Source organism: Desmodus rotundus, chromosome 7 (assembly GCF_022682495.2).
Source record: "Desmodus rotundus isolate HL8 chromosome 7, HLdesRot8A.1, whole genome shotgun sequence".
NCBI classification, from domain to species: domain Eukaryota; kingdom Metazoa; phylum Chordata; class Mammalia; order Chiroptera; family Phyllostomidae; genus Desmodus; species Desmodus rotundus.
Window position 1 is genome coordinate 89,144,217 of NC_071393.1, and position 25,057 is coordinate 89,169,273.

The 25,057-nt window shown below is 38.4% G+C and overlaps 1 protein-coding gene across 1 annotated transcript in view; it reads left to right on the forward strand.

Annotated features, from left to right (window-relative positions):
* Positions 1–25,057, forward strand: part of MINDY2 (MINDY lysine 48 deubiquitinase 2) — an 81,188-nt gene that overhangs the window by 51,850 nt on the left and 4,281 nt on the right. The window contains exons 6-7 of the mRNA XM_024567461.3: positions 3,744–3,886; positions 22,366–22,539. Coding sequence (XP_024423229.2) covers positions 3,744–3,886; positions 22,366–22,539 — 317 coding nt within the window. The remainder of the gene's footprint in view (positions 1–3,743; positions 3,887–22,365; positions 22,540–25,057) is intronic.

Genomic DNA, 25,057 nt, shown 5'->3' on the forward strand with positions numbered 1-25,057 from the left:
CAGTAATATTATGTTATTGTTACCACTATAATAATTTTCACCTTACTTTAGTATCATTAATAATACTATCTATAGCAATAAAATTGAAATTCAATCTAAACATTACAAATAAACTGTCATTTGAAGCAATGCAGATAAATAAACCGCTATGTAACACTTAGAATTGTTTACCAAAATTTGTTTAATTAGTTATGAAAAGTTGAAACTAGATTAGGCTTTTGACTATTCCAGTAAAATCACAGTAGTGTCACTGTTTAAGAGTTGGTAAAAGAATTAGGAAACATTGTTCTCTATAGGTCTAAATTACTGTGCTTTATTGTTGGGTAGGAAATACAATTCAGTTTGCATTTGTAAGAAGAAGCTAATTTTTTTAACAATACCAATAATTCTCCTGGGCTCTAGTCTCTATTTTTCCACAAGTAGTTTTGTCCTTCAGAAAATCACTTATTCTCTCTGAGCCTCTGTCCTGTTATACAGAAAGAAGCTGAGAAAGCCCTTTCTAATGCTGAATTTTTGAATTTCATACACATGAAAGTGAAACATATGTTGAGTTCTATCTCCATTGAATTTTTTTGTGTCTTCTTTTTTAAAAAATAAAGTTTTTTCTTCTTTTTTCTATTAGTCTTGGAGAAAGAGAAATATTGATTTGTTGTTACACTTATTTATCCATTCATTGGTTGCTTCTTGTGTTTGCCCTAACCAGGAACCAAACCTGCCACTTCAGTATATTGGGACACTGCTCACCAATTGAGCTGCTCAGCCAGAGCAAATATTTGTGTTTTCTAGAAAGGATTTGTAAAGAGGACATTGTGTGAGTGAGGTGTTGGAGGAGCATTTAGAAATATCTTTGTGAAGGAAGTGTTTAGTAACACAGCAGTGGTGCTTCTCAGCACAGGCTTTGTACATACTTCTAAAATGCTGTATAATAGTAAGTGCTTCAGTATATAACCCACATATTCTACTCAATAACTTAGTGTTTAGCAAAGTAATAATAGTAATTGAGGGGGGTGACTGTTTCTAAATTTGTAAACCCCAGAAGTTGCAAATGGCTATAAATTCCCTTTTGCTGTGGCCTTCTGTATGATGTTTTGCACTTCCCCTCCTACCTTAATCAATTTTTTGTAATAGTGTGATATACTGATAACTTTTTACGACCACTTTGTAGCTTGAAGTGGTGTGGCTTGACACTAAAGGTGAGGGGTGGAGAGTGAGTGGAATACCTATGCTCTCCAGCTGCCTCTGGCCCTACCAAGTTTGGGTTCAGTTTCTTGTTGAGGGGTCAGTTTCCGAACACAGGTTCAACTTTACTGCCTATATTTGCACCTCTCTGCTCACTTACAAAGGTTTTTAGAGCACTCTTTTCCCCCTACTATTTCTGAGACTTCTCTTCTTTATTAAAGGAAGGAAACAAAAGGAGAAAGAAAATGATGGGAAGAGAGAAATACAGGCTTTTAAAATATTTATAAAGTCGATTCTCACTCCCGGTAGTTTTGTTCTATAACAGTGATTTTCAGCCTTTTTCATTTCACAGCACACAAAAACTAATTACTGAAATTCCACGGCACATCAAAAAAAATTTTTTTGCTAATCAGACCTGAAAAAATAGGTATAAGTTTGATTCATTAACATCAGATGGCCATTGTTGTATTGTCATTTTTTATTAGACCATTTAAGGAAAAAGAAGTCAGTGCCCCTAAGTAGTCATATATTTGTATGTTTTAAAAATTCTTGCAGCATACCAGTTGAACATTGCTGTTCTATAAGTTGCTATGAAAACTGAATTAATTAGTGAATAATTTAACCAGTGCTCTTATGAGAAACACAAGATTAGGTTCCCTATGAGCCTCTAGTCACAAATTTTCATCAACTGATAAATATATGACCTTGTTTTATGTGTGTTTCTGTTCAGAGGCATCTTATTTAATATATATTGTTGATTCAGTGACATTAAACTCGTGGCCAACAGCACTATAACTTGCCTGAACAAAGCTGGAAAATACGAATTTTCTCCATAGTCACATCACAGCCTTTATCCACTTAGGAACACTAGCAAGCACTCGAGTATTATGCTTGGGGGCCATTTTACACTGTAAATATCGCCCCCCAAAAACCACCAAAATGGGAAGAATGTAGCACTCAATCAACTGTGGACAAGGTATTTGTTATAGTATGAGAGCTGAAACAAGGCAGAGTGTTGCATTTTTTGACCTCAGTAGGTAATGGCCATGTTTGGTGACTCAGTTTCTTCTCAACTTTGCACATATGCAGGAACGATCCTGAAAGCACAGCAAGTATTAGTTTTCAAGTTATAAATAAATTTTAGCTAGTAGGCAAACTTGGCCAATAACAATAATCAACTAGTCATGTATCTTTTAAATTAAACTCCAAAATCTTCTTTATATTTCATTTTGAAAACAAAGTAGATCATTTCTATTTCTGAACTATATATATATAAAATATACATATGTACATACATGAGGTGGGACCTCTGCAAAAACCCCAGAATTTATTTATAAAAAATTGTGTATTCTTACATGTTAAAACTTCAGTCACAGGGAGGGAGGTGGGTTTGTCTGGGGTGGGGCAGAGCAGTGGGAAGAAAATGCAGACAACTGTAATTGAACAACAATAAAATAATTGAAAAATTGAAAGAAAAAAAAACTTCAGTCATCTTCAAAGGACTCTCCATTTGACACAATACACCTATCGAGATATTTTTTCACTGCTCAAAACAGTTTTGATCTTGATTTTGATGCCATGTTTTTGCTACCGTTGTTTTTTGTTTTACTTCTTCTACATTGGCAAAACATTTCCCATTGAGGACTTTTTTCATCTGGGGAAACAAAAAAATCATTCAGGACAAGATCAGGTGAATAGGGAGGGTGTGACACAGGGTCATGCTGTTTTGGTCAAAAACTGATGAACACTCAGCACGGTGTAGACAGGTATGCTTGTAAATCACCCATCGTGAAATGGGCCAATGTGTTGAAAGAGTCTTCAAAACAAAATCACTGAAGCCAGTTGCAGCCTCTCACAACAACATCAGCTGTTACACTGATACAGATGGGTTCCTAGAAGACTCTCCTGGTGTGGGAAGCCTGTACTACAAGGGGCCCACCCTCCAAAAGATACTTCCATTTTGGGGGGTCCCCCCTAATATATAGGGGTATATCTTGGAGGAGATTAGGATAAAATGGCATCAGTTATCCACTGTTTTCAATTTTACACCTATTTCTAGTTTTAAGGCAAGAAGAGTTGAGCAGTTTGTGAATTGAGAATTATTTGGGACCTTTGTTAAAATCTTAAGCAACTTAATTTGTTAAGACCACTTTTAATTTCTAAGCACCCATATTGGGGAAGTAGCTGTTGACATACATCTCTCACTCCTACACATTTTTAAATTGCTAACTCTTGCCTTATTTGTTTTAGCGGGTTTTAATTTTATTGTGTCTATATGTTTTGTTGCAAGCTGCCTGAAATCCTTTTTGAAAGTAGGTAAAGTATATGTAAGCACATTAACTGATAAAAAGAATTTCACAACTGTTTCTTTAGGATGGGAATGTCTGTAGACACATTATCCAAAATAAAACAGTAGGATCTCCAATTTGGGTCCATAATGTTATAGTAGGAGAGAAGTCTTGTTCTGACTGACCTTTTTTCATACTTGAAACACAATATAAATAGAAAAACTTTTTCAATTTTAAAATTATTCTTCCATCTAATATTATGCATTGGTTCCATAGGCTTTGTAGCTGAGCAGTTTCTAAATAACACAGCCACTCAACTGACATACCATGGATTATGTGAATTAACTTCAACGGTTCAGGAAGGAGAACTTTGTGTGTTCTTTCGGAATAATCATTTTAGCACCATGACCAAACACAAGGTATGATATAGAAATAGCTATTTCATTGTTATTTGAAGTTAAAGGAACTTGATTTAGAGATGTCTTATGATCTGCTTCAAAATAGAACAAAATAGCATAATATTCCTTAACCATCAAATTATGAAAGTAATTTTTATTTTTATTCATTTTTAAGGTAATTTTTAAATACTTCTTTAGGATGAAATGGATTAGCCATTTAAGTGTTACTTCAAGTTTTGTCTTTTTTTTTTAATTTAAATTTCAATTCCATTTTTCTTATACACACACACTAAAATGTATTAAAACATATTTATTCCCTTTTTTAAGAAAAAAAAAAGATAAACCCTAGAGAGAGAACTAGGGTGACTGCTAATGATAGATGTTTATATTTGAGTGCTAAAGGAGTTTAGAAGAAAGAATCAAGTTATGTTTTTATGATAGTGTTTGCTATTATTAGGGGTATCAGTGTCACTTTAAAGTCTTATCATGCCATTTATAGCTCTGCCAAAAAATCTTACTGGATTCATCTGTTTTGTTATCTCTTTATCCATCCCTTTCATTTTTATAGTTACCACATAATTCAGGAGTTTATCAATTTATACCTAGACTTCTGTGGTAGAATACTGCTCTGATCATGCCAATAAGATGCAAAAAATGTCAGCAGCACCTAGAGGTACTAGTTCAGTGCCTACAGGATAACAATGCAAAGTATTTTCTATTGTCCCCCTCTGCCAACACCACTTCAGGCATAATGGCCTGTCTACTCATTAATAATCCTCTATCCCCATACACACTTTATGCTTTTACATTTCTGCAACTTACTGCCATTTATTACTCCTTAATCCCTATGTTAAAAGATCCCACTCCTTCTTGCCTATCCAAATTTCACCTTTTAAGAAGCATTTTGAATACCAACTCTTCAGTAGTTACTACTTTTCTTTTTACACCAGTGGTTCTCAATCCAGATTGCATGCTAGAACTACCTGGGGAGCTTTTAAAAAAATACCAATGCACAGCCCTGGCCAGTGCGGCTCAGTTGGTAGGAGTGACATCCTATAACCAAAGGGGTGCAGGTTTGATTCCTGGTTAGGGCACTCATGGGTTGTGGGTTAAATCCCCGGTCCAGGTGTGTACGATCCTCTATCCAGGTGCATACAGGAGACAACCAGTTGATGTTTCTCTCTCACATCGATGTCTCTCTCTCCTTTCCTCTCTCTCTAAAAGCAATGAAATAGTGTCCTCGGCTGAGGATTAAAAAAAAAACACCAATGCACAGAGTCCATTACCAACTAAAATCAGCATCCCTGGAGGTAGAACCTGAGCATCAGTATTTTTTTAAATGCTCCCAGGTGGTTTTAATGTGAAGGAAGGATAAGGTAAGGTTGGGGATCATTCTTCTATCCATCCTTCTCTAGCTATTGTGGGTCATACATCCTTACTTTGCCCTCATTGATGAGTTCCTAGTTACCAGTTTTCTTTGTAAATATGTCTTATTTTTCTAAGTGAAAATATGCTTATTGAACTTAGGAATCAGATCTTCATATTTCTTTCAACATTGTAATCAATAGATTGCACAAAGTAGTGTAAAATAACGATTTGTTTACTCACATAAGAATATTCTAAAGAACTCTCTTACCCCTGTATTAGTTATAGAAAATGTTCGTTTACATGGCTCCCACATTTGAGCTAGACGTGTGCTAGGTGTGGGCCCAGAGTCATCCATACTCCTTGAAAATCTAAGGCCAAAAACCATCAGAATTAGAATTGCTACTACTTAGTAAATACTGCTGTCATCTTGCTTTACCTGATCTCTTCAGGTTTACACTTCATTCATTTAACAAATAACTATTGAGCATGATTATGTGTGGACGCTTCGCTAATTACTAGGACTGCAGCCCAACCAAGACAGCTATGGTTGCTGCCATTTAAGGACCTCCTCCTTTGGCAAGGGACAGATGTTAAATAATTGCACAAATACTTATTATTTCTATTGAGATATACTCTGGAAAGGGTACATAACAATGTGCTGAGTGCTTTTACTAGGACTTATAACCTGGTTGAGGATGACAGGAAAGACTTCTTTGAGAAGTAACATTTAAACTGAGGCCTGAACTTTTGTTTCTTTTTTAAGATTTTATGTATTTATGTATTTTTTTAAATCCTTGTTCAAATACAGTTGTCTCCATTTTCCCCCACAACTCCTCCCACCGCAGCCATCCCCACTTCCCACCCTTGATCCTACTACCTCCCTTTGGTTTTGTCCATGTGTCCTTTGTTTTTATTGATGTTCTGTCATGGAGAGTTTAGCTATGCTTTTCTCATCTCAGCCATAGTTTGGATTTGATAACTTTTAATAAAAGAGGCTAGTTTCAACTAAAAAAAATTAAAATGAGACCTGAAAAAGAACCTTGTAGGAGTTTAATTAGTTAGCAAAATAAATGAAGTAAATAAAAATAATTAAGCAACATGTGTCCAGAGGCCCTGAGGAGGGAAAGAACTTAACTCCTTAAGGAATTGAAAGAAAACCTGTGTGGCTGAAGCACAGAAAGTAAGAAGCATGAAATAAGACCAGAAAAGATAGGCAGATACCTGATCTTGAGTTAAGAAGAAATAAGCCTTGGTTTCTTGATGGCCTAATGGTTCCTTTTGTTTTCTCTTTTGGAGGAGGAACAGATAGTTCAATGGGAAAACAAGGTCTCTGGGGGCCATTGGTGATTGTTATACCACCTTCCAAAACTGAGCTCTACATGTTCTCTTTTCTATCAAGGCCATTTCCCTGACCAGGAATCCTTTACTAGGCAGCAGATTTCCCAGTGTTTCTGTGTAGTTGGGGAGGGGGTGCCCCTTCAGGAGCACTTTATATCATATCTCTGTTTCTGGCCTAACTGTGCCTTTCTGTGACATAATGGTAGCTCTGAGAATGTGTGCATTCTGCTCTTTCTCTTTGCTTCTTTTGGGTTGGCCAAAAAGTTCATTTGTTTTTTTCCACAAGATGGCTCTAGTAGTGCTTTGTTGTCTTTAACTTCATTCGAAACAATTTTGGTAAATTGTATTGTGACAGCTGTCATATCAGCGTGCATTTTTTAAAAAACATCAAAAATTGGTGAATTTTTGTAGAGCCATTTTAATATTGAAGATGGAATAAAATATGCAACATTTTGGCATATGATGCTTTCTTATTTCAAGAAAGGTAAAAACACAACTGAAATGCAAAGAAAGATTTTTGCAGTGTTTGGAGAATGTGCTGTGATTGATCAAACATGTCAAAAGTGTTTTGCAGAGTTTTGTCCTCGAGATTTTTTGCTGGACGATATTCCATGGTCTTGTAGACCAGTTGAACTTGATAGCAATCAAACCAAGACATTGAGAACAATCAATGTTCTACCACATGGGAGATACCCAACATACTAAAAATATCTAAGTCAGTGAAGTTATTGGTGAAAATGAAAAATATGTCTTTTATTTTACAGGAAAAACCATATGGACTTTTTGGCCAATTCAGTAAGTTTTTCTCAGTAAACCTATTCTATAATTAAACAGTGTATCACTAGTGGTGTGTGTCTTCTTGCCCCTTGTACAACATTAAGGTGTTTTGGACTTTGAGGCAAGAGTGAATGGGGATTTAGTTAGGAGACTATAGCAGGAGGCCAAGTGAGAGGTTATAGTGACTTGGACTATGATGGTAAAGAAATGCAGAGTAGACAGATTCCATAGACATTTAGGATATATAACCAACCAGTTTTGGTAATTAGGATGTAAAAAATAAGAAAGAATGATTTCTGGGTTCTGAGCATGAAAAGTTGGTTGAATGGTGGTGCTCTCTATTGAAACAGATACCACTGGAAGATAAGAAAGATATGCAGTCAGCCTTGGAACCAGTATAGCTTCTTCTGAGGCATCACTTCAAGTGGAAATATTGGGAAAATGGTTCAAGACAGGAATAATTTTTGTGTACAAATAGTAATCTACTGATAGGGTAAGATTTACAACAAAAATATGGAATGAGAAGAAAAAAGAAGGCCTACAACAGAGATTTGAGGAGTACCAGTATTTAAGGATCAACTAGAGGAGGATGAACTAGGAAAGGAAACTGAGAAAGAAAAGAATAAAAGGAAAATCTAAAAAATACATTATCAGTTCCAAGATGGCTACAGAGTAGGTAGAAGCTACACTCATCTGCGTTTGACCCCAAACCAGATTTACAGCTAAATTATAGAGCATTATCACTCTATAATTTATTCACACCTGAATAACCAAATGAAGGATAGCTGAACTGAAACGTTATAACCAAGGATTCACAGTAGAAGCTACATAAAGACTGGTAAGAAAGGTGGAGATGTGGAAAGGGCTGGACCCTGCACCCAGGTGCAGTGGCTGCAAAACTCCCTCCCCTCAAGAGTGTGGGGTCTCAACCCCACGCAGGGATCCCCAACCCAGAGCAACAGACATGGAAAGAGGAGCCTGCATAGTATTTGGTAGGGAACATCAGTGGGGATTCAGTCTGCCTGGGAAACTCAGATGCCACCTTCCAGGAACAAGCATTCCTATTGTTACAGCCCAGCCTGGGGAGTGCACTGCCTGATTTCCAACTGCTGGCAGTGTCACTCTGCTATACTTGGGTACTGCAGAGAGGGCTGTGGGCTGCACCCAGCAATGGCTTTTGAGGCCCTCGTTCTTCTGGGGAGGCTTTTGGTAAGGACTCAGACAGTGACTAAACTGTGTGGCTTTGAAAAGAGAGCTGGTCTTCCATACCTTGAGCACACAGATGGCTACCCCAGCCCCTCACCTGTTGAATCACTGGGCCAGCTCCATCCTGCTGAGATCAGTCACACAAGAGGACCAGAGTGCTATATAGAGCTGGGATTTTTGGAGCACGTCTCCCGGGAAGCTTTTGTTTGAGAACCAGACAGGTGAGTGCTGGTGTATATGGCTATGTCGTAGGGGAGGCCACTCCTATCTCCCCTGCAAGCTCAGCCTTCACTACCCCAGGATGAGGAAGAAGTGCCATCCCCCACTCCTACAGGATTGCAAGCACTACTCTCAAAGGGAGACTGTTTGGATCAGGCTTGCCAAGCCACAGATACCCTGGGCTCAGTTCCGCAGCTGGGAAGGAAGAGCAGTTAAGATCCGGGATATTCAAATTCTGAGAACCTCAGAGGCCGTTATTTGGGGCCAGGATGAACTGCTTAGCCCCCTTCTGTGGGCTAGGCTGGTGTCAACCTCCAATGGGAGACCCTTTTGATTAGTCCTGAGCTTAGTGGCTCTGCCCTATTGAACTTCCTCCTTCAGAGGAGATGGCTGGCAGCACACAATCTGAACCTGCAGGGTGTCCCTTCTGGGGAAACTAGAGTCGGAGACTCTGGCAGAGAATGAGTGGTTTGGCTCTGAAGTAGGGGCCACTTTCCCCTCGCTAAGTGCCTGACTGCATGACCCTCAAATAGAGGACCTGCCAACCCTGTCCTCCTGACTCCAGTTGCCCCATCTTACCAAGCTCACAACCTGTGGAAAGGCCTGTGGGTTTTGACCAGCTTGGGTCCACTCTACAGTCTTTCTTCAGAAAGTTCTAGAGGAATTCCAGGCCAAACCTCAGGGGAAGGTGTAGTGAATGACAGGTGGAGGCAGACCTTAGGGAGTCTTGGTTCTTTTACACATCTGCTCCCAACTCTAAGCTGCAGGAAGCTGACTATTATACACAGACTGGCCCCTCCCATATATAGCCAGGCCCTGTAGACATAGACACAAACAGTGTGGTAGCTCCAGACAGGTAGCCCAAGGCCATGTACATACAATGTCTGACATGAATGTGTACCTGAACCTCACCCAAGTGGACCCAGAACCAATACAACCAGTGGTTGGCTTCTCAACACACTAGAGCTTGACCCAACTAGCCACACAAGCAGCATACTGGAAAGTGGATTCTGGCAGGCACCAGACTCTGCTGAAAAAACTCTGCCTCAGGGAGCAGCCCCTGCACACTGTCTCATACATGGTGATTGAGGTTTACCCTTATAGTCAGCCACCCTGAAGGATTAACTCCAACCACAAAAGGACCAACAACATTCAAGACTCAACTATAACAGGAAGGTACACATAACCCACAAGAAACATTTCTGGAGCACAGAGCTCAGAGGAGCTGGAATATTATGCCACTGAGCCCAATGAGACACCTTCATCATAAAGCTATAATAAGTTTGGGAGTTATAGCCGATCTGCCTGATACAGAGACAAATGAGGAGACAAATATGACCCAAATGAAAGAATGAGAGAAATCCCCAGAAAAAGAATTACATGAAATGGAAGCAACCAAGAGACTAGATGCAAAGTTTGAAGTAATGGTTATGAGGATACTCAGGGACCTTAGGGGAAGAATGGATAATCTCAGTGAGAACTTAAAGAGATAGTAAGCATTAAAAAGGACATAGAAATCATTTATTTAAAAAAAAAAAGCCAGTCAGAAATGAAGAATACACTAGAAGGAATCAACAGCAGGTTAGCTGAAGCAGAGGATCAGATCAATGATTTAGAGGACAAGATAACAGTAAGCACCCAAGCAGAGCACCAACAAGAAAAGAGCCCCTGGCTGGTATGTCTTGGTTGGAGCATCGTCCTGTAAACTGAGAGATTGCGGGTTTGATTCCTGGACAGGGCACATGCCAGGGTTGCAGGTTCAGTCCCTGGTCAGGGGTGTGCGAAAGGCAACCAATCAATGTTCCTGTCCTACATCAATGTTCCTCTCCCTTTCTCTCCCTCTCTTCTGTTCTTTCTAAAATCAGTGAGCGTGTCCTCAGATAAGGCTTAAAATGAGAGAGAGAGAGGAGAGAGAGAAGTTTTAAAAATGAGAAAATTTAACGGATCTCTGGGACAACATCAAGGGTAACAACATCCACATCATAGGGATACCAGAAGGAGAAGAGAGTGAGCAAGGGATAGAGACCCTGTTTGAAGAAATAATGGCTGAAAAGTTCCCTAACCTCATGAAGGAAAAAGTCATACAAGTTCAGGAAACACAGAGTCCCAATCAAGAGGAACAAAAAGAGGCCTGCACCAAGACACATAATAATTAAAATACCAAAGGTTAAAGACAAAGAGAGAAACTTAAAAGCAGCAAGGGGGAGATGCTTACCCACAAGGCAGCTCCCATAGGCTGTCAGCTGATTTCTCAACAGAAACTCCAGGCCAGAAGGGATTGGCAAGAAGTATACAAAGTGATGAAAAGCATGAAGCTAAGACTATCCTATTCAGCAAGGCTATAATTTAGAATGTAAAATTGAAGGCAAAATAAAGAGCTTCTTAGATCCTCCCCCCAAAAAAAATCCTGAGGAGTTTATTACCATGAAGCCAGTATTGCAAGAATGTTAAAGGACCTGCATTAAGAAGAAATAGAAAGAGGAACATAAGTGTATATAATAAAATGACAATAAATAAGTACCTATCAATAATAACCTTAAATGTAAATGGATTAAATGCTCTAATCAAAAGACATAGGGTAGCCAAATGAATAAGAAAACATGACCCATATAGGAGGCCTGTCTGGAAAATGGCCAGCCATTGTTAATATAATAATGGTTTGCATGACATCCATGTAATCTGGCAGCCAGGGAGGTGGGCTGGAATGCCTGTGTGTGACCAATGATACCTACTTCACTATATTAGTCAGTGGGGTGGTAGACGCTATTGAGTGAGCATGTGTACTGTGTGGCTGTCACATTAAAAATGAGCAAGTAGAGCAATTAATCTGCATCAAATTTTGCATTAAGCTTGAACATTCCTCCACAGAAACTATTCAGATGATTCAGAAGGCTTTGGGGGATGACGTAATAAGTGCAGCACAGATAAAAATGTGGCACAAATGCTTAAAAGATGGTTGAGAATCTGTTGAAAGTGACCCATGTTCTGGAAGGCAGACACAGGAAAATTTAAGAGACCTCTAGGACAGCATCTGGGGCAACAAGCAAAACACCTGAGAATGTTGAACCTGTATGGGCTGCAATCACAAAGATCAGAGACTGACAATGTAAGAACTAGAAGCTGACCTGGGCATTCTAAAAACTACCATGTCTGAGATTTTGATGCAGGATCTTGGCATGAAACGTGTTGTGGCAAAATTTATTCTGCTCCCAGAGGAGAAGGAATATCGTGCTGCAGTTTCTAATGACTTGATTCAAACTGCTACCAATGAATCAGATTTCCTCAAGAAAGTCATAACCAGAGATGGATCATGGGTCTGGAGTATGATCCAGAAGCAAAGGCCCTGTTGTCCCAATGGAAGTCACCTGGTTCTCCACACCTGAAGAAGATGCGGCAAAGTGGCAGCAAGATCAAGACCATGTTAACTGTGTTTTTTATTGGGAAGGTGTTGTCCATCACATGTATGTCCCTCCAGGCCAAATAATTAATAAGGAGTATTACCTGAATGTTCTTTGTTGATTGAGAGATGCAATACAATGAAAACAGCTGCAGCTATGGGCAACTGGTGACTGGCAACTTCATCACGACAGTGCAACCAATCTTGCATCATGTCTCCTGCAGAGTTTTTTTGCACCCTGCAACATTTGGCTTTTCCCAAAACTAAAATCACCTTTGAAAGGGAAGAGATTTCAGACTATTGATGAGATTCAGAAAAATGGGACAGGGCAGCTAATGGAGATTGGGAGAACTGTGTGAGGTCCCAAGGGGCCTACTTTGAAGGGGACTGAGGCATCATTGTCCTATTTACAGTGTTTCTTGTATCTTCAATGAATGTCTCTATTTTTCATATTACATGGCTGGATGCCTTCTGGACAGTCATTGTGTATGCTATCCACAAGAGACCCACCTCAGAACAAAAGATACACACAGACTGAAAGTGAAAGAATGAAAGAAATATTCCATGCAAGTGGAAATGAAAAAAAAGGCTGGGTTAGCAATACTTATATCTCACAAAATAGACTTCAGAGTAAAGGCCATAATAAGAGACAAAGAAGGTTACTACATAATACTAAAGGGATTGATCCAACAAGAGGATATGGTTGTAAGCATGTATGCACCCAACATAGAAGCACCTAAATATGTAAGGAAAATCTTGGTGGAATGAAGGTAGAGATTGACAGCAATACAGTCATAGTAGGGAATTTTAACACCTCACTGTCATCAATGGATAGATCTTTTAGACAGAAATCAACAATGCAACAGTGACCTTAAATGATACACTGTATTGGAGGATTTAATTGATATTTACAGAACATTTCATCCCAAAGTAGCAGAATATACATTCTTCTCAAGTGCACATGGAATATTCTCAAAGGTAGATCACATGTTAGATCACAAAATAAGTCTTAACAAATTGAAGAAAATTGAAATCATATCAAGCATCTTCTCTGACCACAGTGGTATGAAACTAGAAATCAAGTAGAATTAAAAAACTGAAAAACATTCAAACACCTGCACTAAATAGCATGTTATTGAACAATAAAATGGGTTAACAATGAGATGAAAGAAAAAGTCAAAAACTACCTGGAAACAAATGAAAATGAACACATAAGAAACTAGCAAAAGCTGGGTGGGATAGGGCCTTAGGGAACCCCCAGGGTTGGACAAACAGTGTGAGCCATGTTGATGGAGTCTCAGATATAGTGTCCAGCTGTTGGCTCTGTGGCTCTCTGAGGGAGGACTCAGAAAATGAACAACAGCCTCTGCCAACACTTCTGTCTGGAGAAAGCTGCCCCTCAGCTCTCACCCTGATGCTGGACAATTCATTTCCTCCTCATATGTCTCTGATGTCTTTCAGTCTGCTGCCTCTGTGCTGGAGCTCAGATGGAGTGAGTCCAAGCAAGTCTGTGAATGGTCCCTTTAAGAGAAACTGCCTGGGACTCCAGAAGTTTCTGTCTTCCACAGCCTCAATCCTGGCTGGTTTTTACAGACAGAAGTTAGGGAAACTTATCTTCCTGGGACACCCTGGGCTGGGGGGCCTGGTATGAGGCTGTGACCCCTCACTCCTGAGATATACCTTCCGATTTTTATGTGCCACACATGGTTGTGGGGCCAGCCCATTCTGCTTCTCTGCCCCTCCTACCAGTCTTATTGTGGTTTCTTCTTTAATTCCATAGTTATAGGACTTCCATTCAGCTTGACTTCTGACAGTTCTGAGTGATGATTTTTCTATAGTTGTGATTTTGATCCAGTTGTGTAAGGAGGTGCCCGTGTTTACTTTTGCTGCCATCTTGAACAAAAGTCCCAACAATTTTGATATTATACTGTTTTTCTTTTTGTTTATACTTCAATATGCATAACTAAACAAGAATATTTTCCTTTCAAATAAATCACAGTTCTGTTGTTGCTTCTAACAAAATTGACTATCATTTTTAATATTATCTAGTACCCAATCCATATTCAGAGTTCTCATTTTTCTCCATGTAGATTTATGGTTGGTTTGTTCAAACCAGGATCTAATCAAGGACAATGCATTACATTTGATGAAATAATTACATTTTAATACGATGCAAATCTTGTGTTTTCCAGGGATCTTATGAGGCTTTGGGCTATTTATTTATGTTCCATTATAATCCTCTCCATCCTATATCCTTCATTCCCCTTGAACTATAATTCCAACCTAAGGATCTTTAAATAAGACACTGCTTTACTTCTGGCTGAATACCCAGTGAGTACATTGCTTAGAAGAGTCAGAGACACTTTTACTCCTCACTGGTCCAGTGACTGATTAACTGGATTTGCAATAGAATTTACAACACTTCTTTGGTACTTGCTGTAGAACTAGAAGTTCTGAAGGAATACTTAATAAAATTTTGGAAGGAATTCCTCCAAAATCGTATCTATTTGCTTAATAAGGAAATAGGATGCGGGATCGTTCCCTTGTTCTGTTAAACCTGTTAAGCATTAAAACTGTTACTCTCTATCACTAATTCCTGGGTTGTTAGAGTTTTTGTATTTCTTTATAAACTTGAGTGCTAGGGAATCTGTGAGCTAATAATGGTACAAGTAAAAAGACTAGAAAGCTGCTTTTTCAAATAAGATTAGGCTACATTTAATAGTATAGTAGATCGTCATAATGCCTTTTAACATTTCACTTTTAAAGAACTCGTAGATTTTAGGGCCATTTTATGCGTTCATATTTAATGACCACTTCCCATCTCTCTGTCCCTGTGAACTCTTTGGAACACCTGTGGTATAAACACAGTTCATCCCACAGAATTTAGATATACTTTCAACAACAAAAAAATTTAATATCTGGATAGAGTTCTTTCTACTACAGGCAAATGGTATCTGTAACTAGGGACCTATAATAATAATAAATTGGCAATCAGTCATAAATTTCTATAAATTTATTATTTTATTATTGGGGCTTATTTTTTATTAGAATTTGCAGAAAGGATCTTTCTACTTTCTGGTACCATATCATATCATATGCCATTATCATCTCAGGACCAAGACCAACAAGGAAAAATTCCATGTTGGCAGCACAAAAAGGATTACTTAGGAAAGGTCATTTCTAGCGTCTTTTATTGGTTGTTTCAATTTTCTTAGGAATTTACTAAACTCTAACTTGTGTGTAAAAACTTCTGTCATCTAAAGTCTTTTGGAACTTTAGAGATGTATAAGCTATGGATTTTTGTTTGACCAAGGGGGACATATATGTCTGTTATAACATTCTCCAGTACTATACTTTTGTTCTAACTCCTATCTCTAGACATTGGATAGAGATAAGACAAATTCTCTTTTAGGTTAGACTTTTGGGTGACTCTCTATACACCAAAGCATTAGAGAGTATAGATATTTCTAAACCTTGCACGTGGAAAGAGTGTTCTCTATTTATTAACTTTGCCATTCCATCTCCATAGACTTTTTTTCCCTGTAGACTTTTTATTAGGCTTTCTGCCATTGAAGAGTCACAGTGGATACGTTAATAAAATTGACTCCCCCCTCCCCTGTATAATGTCTGCCGATCAACCTCACATTTTCCAACTATCTAACACAGTATGACCTATGGTTTTGATTGTACATTTACTCTGACCACAGATAACTTTACTTCCTATTGTTGAAAAGTCCTCTTTAAAAAAAAAATATTTTATTTATTTATTTTTAGAGGGTAAGGGAAGGAGAAAGAGAGGGAGGGAAACATCGATGTATGGTTGCCTCTCCATACATCGATGTTTCCCTCCCTCTCACGCACCCCCTACTGGGGACCTGGCCTGCAACCCAGGCATGTGCCCTAACTGGGAATGGAACCGGCAGCCTTTTTGTTCACAGGCCAACACTCAATCCACTGAGCCACACCAGCCAGGGTGAAAAGTCCTCTTATCATTCCTAGCTTTGTGGTTTACTATTCCTAAACTCTGAACAAGTACTTTATGCTGTTGCCTCCATTACTGGAAAGTAATCAAGTCCAGTTTCTGTGGTTATTCGTTTTAATAGCACTCACCTTGAATCCTTGATTAAACTATTCATCCACCATCTGTCCATTGGCAGCAAATACATGTATCCCCAGTTTCTGCTATCACTTATGTTACTTTGCTCCACATACATCCACCTAATCTTGTGCAATTAAATTTGACAGAGCATCATGGCAAATATACATTATGTGTGTTATTCTATGAAGATCTGTGTTCTTAATCAGCATAACTAAAGTAGGATCTGAAAGCAGCAGGAGGAGGCCCTAGTGAGAGAACAGATGCTGTCAGGGCCATTCCTGTGGTTCTAGATAGTGAGATGACTTTTTATACAGGCAGGAAATTTGAAAGTATAAAAATGACTTGTGAATAAACTACCTTTTTCATAAAAGCATTCTGTTTTGTTTCTTATACTATCCATATGATCATGACTATTAGCTTCTTATATATACGTATATAATTCTGTATCCAAGATCTAGTTCCAACCCCACTTCTCCAATACTTTTCTGCTTGCTCTCAAGTAGGATAAACTACTAATTCCTTGACCCTTGTCTAGATAACCTAGCTTCTAGGTCTTTGGTTTATATAATGACATGTGCATAGCTCCTTCCCTCTCACCCCTTTTCCATACCAACTTTATATGCATGTCATCACTATTTTCTCTACCTCTTGTGCCAAAGCCATGATAAAGAAATACATTTGTCCATTCTCTTTTCTCTTTGACTAAGATTATAGTGGGATTTTTTTTCACAGAAGGCTACATTTAAATAAAAATTCATTTAATTTAGTTATTTTAATTTTTTTATTTTTTAATGATTTTATGTATTTTTATTTAGAGAGAGAGGAAGGGAGGGAGAAAGAGAGGGAGAGAAACATCAATGTATGAGTGAAACATCGGTTGCCTCTCACACATGGACCAACTGGTCCATGACCCAGGCATGTGCTCTGACCAGGAATCAAACCAGCAACCTCTTGCTTTGTGGGGCAACACACAGCCTACTGAGCCACATCAGCCAGTGCTTAATTTAGTTATTCTTAAAAGGTGGTTGATACATCAAATAGTCACTTTCTTTTAAATTTTCTTTTTTAGCCCTGGCTGGCATGGCTCAGTGGATTGAGTGCCAGCCTGCGAACCAAAAGGTTACTGGTTTGATTCCCTGTCAGGGCACATGCCTGGGTTGCAGACTGGGTCCCCATCTGAGGGCGAACAAGAGGCAACTGATTGATGTTTCTCTCCCTCTCTTTCTTCCTCCCTTCTCTCTCTGAAAATAAATAAATAAAATCTTAGAAAAAAAGTTAATAGTCTTAAACAAATTTATTTTTAAAAATAATAATAAATTTTCTTTTTTAAACAGGGGCAAGGGATAGAGAAATGTGGAAACAGTGTAAGGGAAGTGGTAAATCCCATAGTACAGGCAGAAAGATTTTTCTTTTTCTCTTAACTAGAGAAGGAGACAGATACAGAAACTGAGATAAGTAGGTGATAATCATGAATATACTATCTTATATTCATTAAGCACCATGTGCCTTGCATTGTGCTAAGCACTCTATATTCATTCTCATTTAATTTTCACAACTGTGAATATTATTACTCCCTTATTACTTTACAGCTGAGAGAACAGGCTTAAAGGCCCTAAATTACTGGCCCAAGACCACTCAGCTTGTAAACATCGCCAATCTAACTTCAAGTCCACATTCTCAACAGCTCTGCCTCTCTGGGTAGACCTATTTGTGGCTGAAATTTATGTTTGTTAAGTACGAATAAAGTTCATCTTTCAATTCATAAAATAACCTAGAAATTTTCAGATTTGTCTATATATCACTTCATAAGAAAAGAAAACTAAAGTTCAAAGATACTAAGTAATTTGAATCCGAAGAGTTAACCAAAAATATTCAGATAGTGCTTTCCTCTGTATTTTAAAGGCTGGAATTACTTATTTTTTTATTACGTTTGCCAAGTTTAATTTTATCCATGTACAAATTGTTATGATATTGTCATTATGTTATTCATAGTCTATACAATTTATCAAGATAGTACCAGTTTTCTTTTGTTATTCAATTGCCTCGTTTAAAAAATTATAAAAATTATCCATCAGTTTTTATCATTTTATATAATTTATACATTTTTAAAATATATATTTATTGATTATGCTATAACAGTTGACCCATTTCCCCCCCACACTCCACTCCATCCTGCCCACCCCCTCCCTCCCACATTCCCTCCCTATAGTTTATGTCCATGGGTCATACTTACAAGTTCTTTGGCTTCTACATTTCCTACACTATTCTTACCCTCCCCCTGTCTATTTTCCACCTATCATCTATGCTACTTATTCTCTGTACCTTTCCCCCCCTCTCCCCCTCCCACTCCCCTATTGAAAGCCCTCCATGTGATCTCCATCTCTATGGTTCTGTTCCTGTTCTAGTTGTCTGCCCAGTTTGCTCTTATTTTTGTTTTAGGTGTGGTTGTTAATAACTGTGAGTTTGCTGTCATTTTTACTGTTCCTATTTTTTATCTTCTTTTTCTTAGGTAACTCCCTTTAACATTTCATACAGTAAGGGCTTGGTGATGATGAACTCCTTTAACTTGACCTTATCTGAGAAGCACTTTATCTGCCTTTCCATTCTAAATGATAGCTTTGCTGGATACAGTAATCTTGGATGTAGGTCCTTGCGTTTAATCTTGGGTAATGTAATTATGATGTGCCTTTGTGTGTTCCTCCCTGGGTCCAGCTTCTTTGGGACTCTCTGAGCTTCCTGGACTTTCTGGAAGTCTATTTCCTTTGCCAGATCGGGGAAGTTCTCCTTCATTATTTGTTCAAATAAGTTTTCAATTTTTTGTTCTTCCTCTTCTCCTTCTGGCACCCCTATAATTCGGATGTTGGAACGTTTCAAGATGTCCTGGAGGTTCCTAAGCCTCTCCTCATTTTTCCGAGTTCTTGTTTCTTCATTCTTTTCTGGTTGGATGTTTCTTTCTTCCTTCTGGTCCACACCGTTGATTTGAGTCCCAGTTTCCTTCGCATCACTATTGGTTCCCTGTGTATTTTCCTCTGTTTCTCTTGGCATAGACTTCATTTTTTCATCTGTTTTTCGAACAGATTCAACCAATTCTGTGAGCATCTTGATAACCAGTGTTTTGAACTGTGCATCCGATAGGTTGGCTATCTCTTCCTCGCTTAGTTGTATTTTTTCTGGAGCTTTGAAGTGTTCTGTCATTTGGGCCTTTTTTTTTTTTTTTTTTTTTTGGTCTTGGCAAGTCTGTTACTTTAAGGGGCGGAGCCTTAGGTGTTCCTGGGGCGGGGTAACGCTGGTCGCTGCGCTGTGACGCTGTACGTGGGGGAGGGGCCGAGAGGGAGTAATGGCGCCTGCCTCACTCTCCTCCGGCTTTCAATCCTTCACTCCAATACCCACAATCAAACTGGGCCCCTCTGGTGCTGGTTCCCGAGTGGGTGGGCCTGTGCACACTCTAGGCCCCTGTGGGTCTCTCCAACGACCTCTCCTGTGAGGCTGGGAGTCTCTCCTGCTGCTGCCCCAACCCCCACAGGCGTTTTCAAACAGAGGTTTGAGGCTTTACTTCCCTGTGCTGGAGCCCTGGGTTGCGTGGTCTGCTTCACTCCCTGCCGTTCGTCCGGTTTATCTGTGCGAGAATGTGGGGCCGCGGGGTGCTACCCACCGCTCTGCCTGCCCCGCTCTCCGCCACTCTGAGTCCGGCCCTCTCGGTTTATCCTCACGAATGTGGGGCCGCAGGGTCTGCTAGTGCTCGGACTGCCTGCGCCGTTTGTCCCACACTCCGCCAGTCTCGGTCCCGCCACAGCCACGCGAGTCCTCTCCACCCCGGTGCCCGTCTCTGCCCCTCCTACTGGTCTGGATGAATGTTCATTTTTTTATTTCCTTGGTGCCAGACGTCCTTTCCGTTCGATTCTCCGTCAGTTCTGGTTGTGCGGGGAGGTGCAGTGTGTCCACCTACGCCGCCATCTTGGTTCTCCCAATTTATACATTTTATACATGAATAAATAATTTAAGAATTTAACACTTGCATCCTGTATTAGTTATTTTTATGAAAGTAGTGTTTTAGACACTGGTGAGTGAGATTAGAAGGAAGAGTAGAGTTTAGAAAAGAAAGCTTTTACTAGATAGTGTAGCAAAAGCGATGGGTTTTAAAAAAGTAAAAAGTGTTCTTGATAGTAATTTAACTGCAGACTCTCAGGAAAAGTGGGCCAAAGGTGTTCAGTATTAAACGAATAAATACTTTGCTATTCTATACTATAGTTATGTAAAAAACTATTGAGTAATAATCGGCACTGTTGACAGTGGACCATTTACAGATGGTTTTAATAAATGTTAAGCTCTAAAAGAGGAAGAAATTGAGGCTGATGGTCCTTGAGAAGACAGGTCAAGTTATAACAGGAATGGGATACATTTTTAGATAAAACATATAAATATTAACATACTCTGGATCATAATAGCTTTAATAGAAACCATCATAGAAATTGCCCATCCTAAAGTATCATTTAGAGAAAAATTATTGATAAGATTGTGGTTCTTCCCCTAGCACACAGCCAATGTAATATATGATTTACATAAAATAAATTATAAGCCTAGATATGGTATAATACAAAGGTATGTTGAAATACATTGTGATAAGCATAAACAGAAGGGTCAGATCTATTCAGTAGAAAATTGGCTGGAAAAGACTTTTTTTTCTTAAATTATTCATATATTTCTTAAAAATATGTTATGACAGATCATGAGGACCATGGTTCTGGTCCTCAAGGATCTTGAAATGTATTGAGGGATGATTAAGTAAGCAGGTGACTACAATTCAGTATGTAAAGTGCTAATACCAGACTGAGGTGGAATTGTTACTTCCTATGATATGAATCCTCAAGCACTTAGCATAGTGCTGAGCATACAATAGGCATTCAGATATTTGATGAATTGAAACATACCTGATTTTTTTTCTTAAAGTATTAACCTGGACTTAATTTTTGGTTGAAACAATGTCTTTAAACTTTATATCAAAATATTTTTCTTTATGAATACTTTTCATGCTGCTGTAATAATTTCAATGACTATAAATTAATCAATATCTACAGCTAACTCTTCAATGTAACTGATAGTAGACAGTAGGAAAGACTTTGTACATTAGGAAGAGCCATGTCCCTCAGTGAACCCATAGTAACTGTTCAAAAATATTTAGTTTTTAAAGCTTCAGGATTAATTCAATAATTTCTCTACCCACACTGTCAAACTCTTTAAATGAATTTCTTATTCTTAATTATTAAGATTAATTGTGATGATAAGAGAGACATGAAAAGTATGATTTTTGTGCAATAATAAACACTGTATTAACCAGTGGGAACTCTGAACAAGTAAATGAGAGTCACATCCTTGGCAAATCTGAAGAAAAATGGCTTACAATTATTATGTGATATACTAGGGACACTTTGCACATGATGGGAGTTAGAACTAAAGCATATGAAAAATTAAAGGTCAATGCTAAATGCTTTGGCAGTGACTAAGGGCCAGAAATACAGAGATTAAAACATATAGTCTGGGCAGTGGGGCAGGAAAACACAGTCAGGGCATAGTGTGATTCAGTGCTACAGTAGAAATAGGTACGAAGTACTGTGGGTGCATGAAGGAAGAGCAACGTATGGTACAGAGAAAGGAAAAATTGGTATAAATTGGGTTAGTCATATAGGCTTATGACTATAGGCAATGTGATATTATTTTAGTGAAACTCTGTCCTATTTGTTACCTGATATATTCTTCAGGAATTTGTATGGTACTTTTCCGTTTTGTGAAATGAGATTATAAACCCCCAGAAGCTATCTATGAGTCATTTATTTATTGAGCGTGCCAATAGCTCCTCAAATTACAGTATAATTTCTCATTATACTGTAATGTACCAAATATAAACTATATTCAAAGACAGGTAGATTTAATGCAGTGAGCAAATAAGTTATCTACTTGGTCTACTATTTATTATGTTGTGCAGATCTAACTGGTAGGAATAATTACTATGCTTCAAGTATACAGGTTATACAATTTCTCTTAAATATTAATTAGTTTTAATTAATTTAACAGTCCTTTTTTTTGTTACTTTTTATTAAGGGTCTACTGTATTTGCTGGTAACAGACCAGGGGTTTCTTACGGAAGAAAAAGTTGTTTGGGAAAGCCTACACAATGTTGACGGTGATGGAAATTTCTGTGACTCAGAATTTCATCTGCGGCCTCCTTCAGATCCTGAAACTGTATACAGAGGACAACAAGATCAAATAGATCAGGTGAATTTGTTTTGTCTTCTTTATTTTGTTTAAAATGCTCATTCCTTTCAAATATGAATTTAGTTATCCAAAACTTTTGAAGTCAAGATTTATTTATTAGTATACTTGTGAAGTTTTCCTGACACTTCCTAAATAGGTAAGTGATATGTACATTATGTATATGTACATTAATTATATACTTTGGTTCAGAAGACCAAATCATATAGAACTGTGAAGGTCATGGTAAAGAGTTTGAATTTTATTTCAGTTGTAGTAGGGAAGATAGTCCAAGTATACCACATAGAAGTGACATGATCTACTTCCCCTTTCAAAAAAATTTTTTTTTAATTTTTATTTTTAGACAAAGGGGTGGCGGAGGGGAGAGAAGGACAGAAACATCAATCAGTTGCCTCTCACACACCCCCAACTGGGGACCTGGCCCGCAACCCAGGCAAGTGCCCTGACCAGGAATCAAAATAGCGACCCTTTAGCTTATGGGGCAATACCCAACCCACTGAGTCACACCAGTCAGGGCTGCTTCACCTTTTTAAAAGGTTGCTAGGTGGCCCTGGCCGGGTGGCTTAGTTGGTGGTAGCATGGGGCACATGCTCAAGGTGGCCAGTGGATGTTTCTCTCTCATATTGATGTTTCTCTCTCTCTCCCCCACTTCTTCTCCCTCTGGGATCAGTGGGCATGTCCTTGGGTGAGGATTAAAAATGAAGGAAGGAAGAAAGGGAGGGAGGGAGGAGAGAGGGAGGCAGGGAGGAAGGAAGGGAGGTAGGTTGGTTGTTAGATGGAGACGACAGAGGAAGGACAAGGTATAAGTAGATACTAGTAGTCCAAGCAAGAAGGGATGATGCTTAGCCTTGGGTGGTAGAGATGAAGAGACAAGTACATATTTGGGGTATATTTTGGCTAATCAGAAAACATGGAAAAGAGGGAGTCTTGAAGATAGCATGCACTGGGTAAAGTGTAGGTGGGCATTCTAAGCCTTAGAGTCCAAGTTTAGGAAGAGTAGATTAGTGAGTAGAATATCCATTTAGAACTGAGTCATAAGATTTTTGCCTGCAACAGGTGAGCAGGCTTGCCGCCATCCACAATGTTTATTACTAGAAGTATAATGGTGATGTGACTTCTCCAACTGAGGCTGAAATATTGTTATGTTAAATGGTCAACACATGTTTTACTAATAACAATTTAAGTGCATAGACACTGCATTCATTTAGCTGATATTTATTGAGCAATATATTCTTGGCACTATACCTAGGTCCTGGAGACAGAAAGATAAATCATTTGATTTTGCCCTGAAGATTCTGCAGTTGTAGCAGCAGAGGCAGTTATTTGACCAACTAATACTATATGTTGTTATATAATGGCAATTTGAATAACAAAGAATGAATGCACAGAAGAATACTTGACTCAAACAAATGTCAATATTTCTAGGACTTTTGGCTTTCCTTTGACAGTCATAATAATGAATATATTCACTTTGTTTCAGAAGCTATATAGGGGCATTGTTTTTTAAATGTTACTTAAGAGAAAATTTAAATGATTTTTCTAATCATTATATGTACAAGATATTGGAGCAGAGAGAATGAAGGTAAAGCAACAGATTGTCACAGGAGGTCCAGTTGTAAGGTATTGAGATTATATACACATGCACGCAAATGCAGGAGCAAGGAAGGAGTGGATCTAAGACCAGGGGACTTGGCAAAGAGCAGAGTTTGAAGAATTGAGGAAAAAATTTGAAGGATAAATTCTTGGTATCAGTAAGATAGTCATGCTAGATAGAACAAGCACTTCACAAGCAACATACCCTATGCAATTTTTAATTATTTTTTTTTATTTTGAGGAAATGCACAGAGTAGTCAAGTTTCACTCAGCACCATTTCTTAGTGAAAGTGGGTGTTAAGATAGATAATATAATTTTTCACCAAAGAGGCATCACTTTTTCTCACAAGCAATAATCTGCATGTGTATATGTGAGGGAGAGGCAGTGGTGAAGTAATTGAGTATGACTGTATGGTGGACAACTCTGTTGACTTCAAGAATCTTGTTTTGGAAGAATTTTAATAAATAATTTTGAGAAATTCTTATGATTTTTTTAAACAGAAGATTTTCATGCCCTGGCTGGTGTGGCTCAGTGGATTGGGTGCCGGCCTGCAAACCAAAAGGTCGCTGGTTCGATTCCCAGTCAGGGCACATGCCTGGGTTAGAGGCCAGGTCCACAGTAGGGGGTGCAAAAGAGGCAACCACACAGTAAAGTTTCTGTCCCTCTCTTTCAGCTTCCCTTCCCCTCTCTCTAAAAATAAATACATAAAATCTTTAAAAAATAAAAATAAACAGAAGATTTTTGTTACATTAAATGGAAAAGAAAACAGATTACAATAATTTTTAGGGACTAGGAGATGTATTCGAGTTTGTATATGCATGTAGAAAAACTGGGTGGATATATATTAACAGTAGTTATCTCTGTGTAATAATATGGTAATTTTGACTTTCTTATGTTTCATATTTTGTCCTAATTTTCTACAGATTG